This window comes from Emys orbicularis, chromosome 4, assembly GCF_028017835.1.
Source record: "Emys orbicularis isolate rEmyOrb1 chromosome 4, rEmyOrb1.hap1, whole genome shotgun sequence".
NCBI classification, from domain to species: Eukaryota; Metazoa; Chordata; order Testudines; family Emydidae; genus Emys; species Emys orbicularis.
In genome coordinates, this window is record NC_088686.1 from 140,454,369 (window position 1) to 140,460,933 (window position 6,565).

General features: G+C 49.7%; 1 protein-coding gene across 2 annotated transcripts; it reads left to right on the plus strand.

Moving 5' to 3' along the window:
• Window positions 1-2,928: 2,928 nt before the first annotated feature.
• TOMM6 (translocase of outer mitochondrial membrane 6) lies at window positions 2,929-6,565 on the plus strand. 2 transcript variants are annotated; one of them, XM_065403921.1, is made up of 3 exons: window positions 2,929-3,054; window positions 5,095-5,221; window positions 6,192-6,565. In XM_065403921.1, the coding sequence occupies exons 1-2, from the start codon at window positions 2,939-2,941 to the stop codon at window positions 5,189-5,191; spliced, it is 213 nt and encodes a 70-aa protein (XP_065259993.1). In that variant the 5' UTR covers window positions 2,929-2,938; the 3' UTR covers window positions 5,192-5,221; window positions 6,192-6,565. The 2 variants fall into 2 exon arrangements, with proteins under 2 accessions (XP_065259993.1, XP_065259992.1); XM_065403920.1 differs by having other exon boundaries at window positions 5,095-5,199.

A 6,565-nucleotide genomic window follows, 5' to 3' on the forward strand; every position in this document is an offset into this window, starting at 1 on the left:
CTATGTTGGTATCACTCGGCTGCGTGCATGTGTTCCCTCTGTGTGCTGCCCCAGCTCTGCGCAGATAGCTGACCCAGCAGACCCGAAGAGAACCCCCAATAACCACAGAGTCTAGTAAGATGCAAAGTCACGTCGACTAGGTTTATTGCGACCTGGGACACAATTGCAGTTCCCCGTAAATTACTTAGTCTACCGGGCATACTACGAGAAAGTGTCTCTTGGCAATGGACCCGGCTGAGTCAGTGGCGGGACTTTCCACTGCCCACCTCGGCCGGACAAAGACACCACCCCAGGAATACATTCTTATACACAGGTACAAACAAGCTACACATCACTCCAGACGTATTGAGGTGCAACCCCTTCTACGTAGCAAGGTGCCGCCTCTCACCTGGTACAGATTGGTTCGATCAAAACAACTCTATCCATCATTTTACCCTTTTGGCCCTGTCATTGGGATGGGTCAGCCTGTTCCTTGTTGTGTGTGGAATGTACAAGTATGCGAATGTTTTGATATCTGGTGTCCAGTACCTTTTAGGTATGTCTCTTTTTGCAGCATCAGCCCTTTCCTTGCCAGCTTCTGTGAGCAGGGCCTGCCTCTGGCTCACAGCTTAACTTTGCTTTATGTTAGCAAAGTCTCGACCATTACTTTAGTTCAGGCCTTAGGCCTCATACCGGGCCTCTGATACCAAGGTTTATATCTCAAGGCCTCCTCTTACTACAGGGTATGTTTATTGCACGTTATCTGTGATTTACAAAATGACCCACTGAAAGGTGTTTTTAGCTCATTGGGAACAACTTGTTGCCACAGATGTTCTTAGTAATAACAACTGGGTTAGAAATCCCTTTACTTTATCACTCGTGTCATCTGAGATGCCATAAAAGAAGTTCCATATGCAATTAGGTAAATTGAGATATCAAAAACAGACCACAGAGTGGGATTGATTGTGAGAAAGTAACTTCTCTTCCTCACCAAGGAATTTCTTTGTCCCACACACTATAATAGGGAAGAGTTTGGGGGAGTTAAGCTGGAGGTGGACAAGCAGCTATCGCTCCCCTAATTGCGGAGAGATTGGTAAAGGGTGCTTTTCTCTCTGTACTCTGCTGGATCCATAGCTGACTAATAATCTCTGATTAAATAAGTCCAACTGACATCACACATGATTATGAATCAGACCACGTACCGGTAGAACAGACAGCAAGGCAAGCAGACTTGCAGACCCCGCAGCTGGGCCCTGGACCTGGATAGGCTTTAAAAAGCTTGGCAGCATTCATGGAAGCAGGGCTGCAATTACACCCCAGGAAGCAGACTGCTCTTTGCTGGGTGTTGCAGCAGAACAGAACCAAACCACGTGGGCTTGCCTCCCATCCCTGCTGCCCCAAGTCCTGAGAGGGCTCTACCCCCTCCCTTGGGAGGCCAGGATATGCCCCTACTCCGTCCCATTCCATTACTGACCTACCACCACCTAGCCCAGGTGTCTTCAAATCTACCATCCCGCCCTGCAATTGGATGCCGAGCCCAGACAAGCCCGCCCCCTCCTGCACTCCCATTAGCAGAAGGGAGAGAAACGACATTACCTAAAAGCTTGTGCATTAGCCACACATGCACATCACTCTCTTTCCCAGGCTCAGAGAGAGAGGGCGTGGTGTGCACATGTGGCTTGACGCACGTGGTTCTGGGTAATGTAGTTTTTAAGGAGGGTGATAATAACATTACTAAATAGGGAGTTTGGGGGTTGTTGCAAATGGGAGTGTCCCTGATATGCTGGGAGGCTTGGTCAGTCTGAGCCCTGGTCTACACTACAGTGTTAGCTCGACGCAAAGCAGCTTATATCAACCAAACTACATAAGCAGCTACACTAACATGTTGCTTCCGCTGATGTAACTCGCCCACTCCACCGATTTACTAACTCCACCTCCACAAGCGGCGTTGAGACCCAGTCAATGTAGTTGGGTCAAAGCAGAGTGAGTATAGACACTGCATTGCTCACGTCAAGTGTTGCCGGCTTTTCAAAGCCGACCCACAATGCCCCACACTGACAGTGTAAGCGGTGCAAGCGCTCCTGGTAAGGACATGCCCCGCCGACACAAGGAGGGAAATGTCGACGTGCAGAAGTGATGTCATTACTTTGGTGGCTGTATGCTAACGTCAATTAGGTCTACTGAGAGAAGGTGCCTTGTTAATGTGCTGTTCGTAGGAGGCATTTGGATCCATGAATAATCTTGGCAAACTTTCCAATAGTCGTTGTCATTCTAACTCTCTCCATCACTAACGTCTCAGTCTATGTCCTTTTCTTCTTTGGTCCCTAGTCCGCCCATATCCATGTTCTCAGAAAACCATATTCATGTCCTATCAAAGCTAGTGGTTATTTCTTTGGGTGTTCATGGGTTTGATCCTGCAGACATTTAAGGATATACCTTTACTAACCAGAGCAGGGACTTCAGGATCAAGGCCTTGGACTAGCATTATTTATATTCATTTTTCCCTATTTTATCTTCCAAGGGCTTGCACTTTGCACATGGAGTGTTGCACGGGGCCTGGTACTCTGCACACAGGGATTGCACGCGCACTTGCATTTTGCACACAGGGCTGGCATTCGCCCATGCACTTTGCACACGGACGTTGCACGTCCCTCTGCCCCGTGCATGTGGCCTAGCCCCAGGCTTGTGCTTTGCACAGGGAATGATGCTCGGGATCTAGTACTCTGCACGCCGGGATTGCACGGGCACTTGCACTTGCACATGCAGCGCATGTACTTTGTACGTGCACGTGCCCTGTGCACGCGCATCGCTCCACGCTGCCACGCGCTCCCACGCCGCTTTCCCGCGTATGCCCTGCAACGGAAGTGACGGAATGAGGCCGAGCCATGAGCAGGATGTGACGTTTTATCCGTGGCCCGCACGAGCCGCGGAAGCCCCGCCCCTAGCACGCGGAGCAGCCATGGCGCCGGGAGGGCAGGCGGGAGGCAGCGGCAGCCCCGGGTCCCCCCGCGAGGGGCTGCGGGACTGGATCCGGAGCGCCTGCCGCTTCGCCGCCGACAGGAACGACTTCCGCAGGTGCTGCCTGGCCGGGCCCGAGCGCGCTGCTGCGGGGAGAAGGGGGATCCCCAGGAGCTGTGACAGCGCCCCCCCCCCGGGGAGAAGGGGGAATCCCCGGAAGCTGTGACAGCGCCCCCCCCGGGGAGAAGGGGGATCCCCAGGAGCTGTGACAGCGCCCCCCCCCCCCGGGGAGAAGGGGGAATCCCCGGAAGCTGTGACAGCGCCCCCCCCAGCGGGGAGAAGGGGGATCCCCGGAAGCTGTGACAGCGCCCCCCCCAGCGGGGAGAAGGGGGATCCGCGGGAGCTGTGACAGCGCCCCCCCCCAGCGGGGAGAAGGGGGATCCGCGGGAGCTGTGACAGCGCCCCCCCCCCAGCGGGGAGAAGGGGGATCCGCGGGAGCTGTGACAGCGCCCCCCCCCAGCGGGGAGAAGGGGCGATCTCCCCCCCCAGCGGGGAGAAGGGGGATCCCCGGGAGCTGTGACAGCGCCCCCCCCCCGGGGAGAAGGGGGATCCCCGGGAGCTGTGACATGCTGCCCCCCCCCCCAATGGGGAGAAGGGACGTTCTCCCCTCCCCCCGTTGTGACCTCAGCGTGGGGGCAAGGTGCTCTTCACATGCCCTTGCAGGGATCTGAGCTGGGTGCCTGTGGCTCCCCCCAGGAGTCAGGCCTGGTTCTGTGGCACCTATTGGAGCTGAGATGGGGGAGGCCCTTGGCTCTACGTGTGCCAGGGAACTGCCTTGGTCTCATAGGCTGGGGCCCCCATAGCCTGGGAAGTACACACAGGTCTTTAAGCCAAATGGTGCGAGGGCGAGCCTGGCTCGGGGGCGGGTGACTGCAAGGGGTGGTGGCAAAGTTGGGTCAGGGCAAGATGAAGACAAGTTAAAGGGAAACATTGGATTCGGTGAAAAATGCAGTTGTGGAAACTGTATCTGGAGCGGTGCTATGTCTGCCCCATTGTTTTCAATAGGGCAAGGCCCCTAAGTGATCCACTGAGAGGTGTGAGATTGTAAGGAGAAGCAGTTGTCTGGTAGCCAGAACTGGGGCCTGGCAGTCAAGAGTTTCCTGGGTTCTGTTCCCCTCCAGCTGGGAGGAGGAAGACTGTGGTGTTGCAGCTAGAGAAGGGGATGGGGCATCAGGAGTCCTGCAATCTATTTGTGGCTTTGTTACTGTCTTGCTCTGTGACCCTGGACAAGTGACAGCCTTCCTGGGCCTCTACTTCCACATCTGTAAAAGGGAGGAGGATTGGGGAGGAGAGAAGAACTTTTCCTATCTAGTAAGGAGGTTGAGGATGTATGTTTGTTTATTTCCTTTCAAATTTAAAGCGCTTAATACATATTGTTATTCAGAGTAAGAGTTTGGTACTTTAAGGTAAAGATCCCACACATGAGGCAGGTAACATTTATCTTCTTACATTAACATAAGTCAATAATCATCCCAGGGCATATCTAATCATTTTAAGCAGGTGTTGAGGAGAATACACTCCTGAAATACTTAAAAAAAAAAAAAAAAAAAATCAAATTAGAAACAAATTAAATCCTGTTCTCTGCATTTGCCTTTTTCTGTTACCAACATCTCTGGTATGTGAAAAACCTGACATCTGTTTGAGTTCATCTGATCCTGCTGCTTATTCCCTACCTGAAGTCATAATTCTGCTTGCCATAATTGTGGCATCCGCTAGTTACCATAGGAGGGGGGGATAAGCAGCAGGAGCAAATGAGTTCTTAAGACAAACATCCTGTTTTCATGGAAATCTCCCTAATATAGGATGAAGCAGGGGAAATACAGAATATAGATGGGAGCAGAATGGTTTCTAAACAGCAGGCCATTCCTGAGGAGGCAGCAAAAAAGGGAAACCTCCCCCCAAAATTAACATTGCTTCTTCCAGCTATAGCATAGGCTTGGCAATGAGACTTAATATTTGTTACTGTTTTAAAGCTGTAAGTGCTGGAGGTCTTGCTCTGTACATTTACAGTTGGTATTCTAGGTAGGAAACACTTTAATGTAGGCCAGACACCACCAGTTGCTTCAACAAATCTAACTTACTATGTATTTGTTTCAGAAACCTCATAGTTAACCTGGGGCTTTTTGCTGCTGGAGTCTGGGTAGCCCGAAACTTGACAGACATTGATTTGATGTCTCCTCCACCAGTTGCATAGCAGTGCCAGTGAGTACCTGACATTGAGAAGGTGTGGAAATACAGTCGTTATTTGAATAATGAGAGGAGTCAAACTAATCAGGATAATCAAGGGTTTGGATAAAGGAGCAGCAATAGATATGGGAAATTCTGGAACTTTTGCACATGGCAGAATTAAAAGACTGCAGTGCATGATTTTCTACAGAGGAAGACTGCTGCAGTCACGTCCTGGGAACTGCACTTCTGGCTAATTGGGGTTCCACTGTATGGAGCCATCAAACTTCAATATTCAAGTCTGTTTTGGGGAGGAGGAGTGTGCAAGTTAGAAGTGGACTAAGGGGCTGCGCAAGAGACTTCTTTAAAGTTCCAGGGCCTACGTCTCAGTTTCAAAGACTTGCATATATCTGTGTCTGCGTCCTTTGTAGGAGTCCCCCCGCCACTGCTTTATACTACCCCTTAGAGTTGTCAACAGCCTTCCACTTCCTGTGGATTGAGCTCCTCCCCCCTCCTTTTTTCACACCTACTTTGGCAAAGCTGTACTAGTAAATATGTTGGGTATCTAAGACATTCTGATTAATGTAATGTACGGCACAGTCTCAACCTAGCCTTATGGTCAGTAATGGATATTACAGTGAGCCCTGACCACCTAGCTGATTTTTAAGGTTACCTTAAGCTCCTAAATGCCCTTCAAAGGGGCAGCGAAATTAAAATTACATAGATTTTTCTTTGATCTACATAATTACATAACCAACTAAACATGCAAAAAAGGTAGGTCCTGTAAAACTACAGGTATTTATATTGTGCCCTAAAATAGTGTTCAGATACAAGACTGAACACCCCCCAGGCATTACCATTAAGAGAACAGTAAGGTGTTTCACAACTCAAAGTGGCATTCTAGGGGAAAACATGATTACCTCAAGTGTCAGGGGGTACCTCAGTGACTTCTCACCCAATGCCATTTTAATACACTAGACCAGACACTTGGCTCTCTAACCCATCCTTTGTCTGATCTTTAATTGCAGACGTGAATAAAGTGTACCTGCATCAAGTCTGAAGAGCTTCTCATCCCAATGTGACAGGATGACCAAAATGATGATCAGAAGAGTTGTGTGGTGGTTGTTGCTTTTGTTCTCGGTAACTAAAAGTTCAGCAGCAGCTCTAAAATTGTATTTTAATTCAAGCATAGCTATCATGCCGCAATGAACAGTGATAAGTGAGGAGAAGCCATTTAACTCGTGAGATGTGTGTTGTATGTTCAGTTCACCCCACTGAGCTCAATGTATACTAAAGTAATCAGTTATATTTTCAAGACTTGTGAAGCTGTTTCATATTGAGTTTAATTCTGTACCATGTCTAGAAGATTCTTATTAAATTATCATAAAATGTGTGAAATAAT

Coding starts and splice junctions, on each gene's coding strand:
- TOMM6 (XM_065403921.1), top strand. CDS start 2,939: ATGGCGCCGGGAGGGCAGGCGGGAGGCAGCGGCAGCCCCGGGTCCCCC. Junction 3,055..5,094: donor GACAGGAACGACTTCCGCAG/GTGCTGCCTGGC, acceptor TATTTGTTTCAG/AAACCTCATAGTTAACCTGG.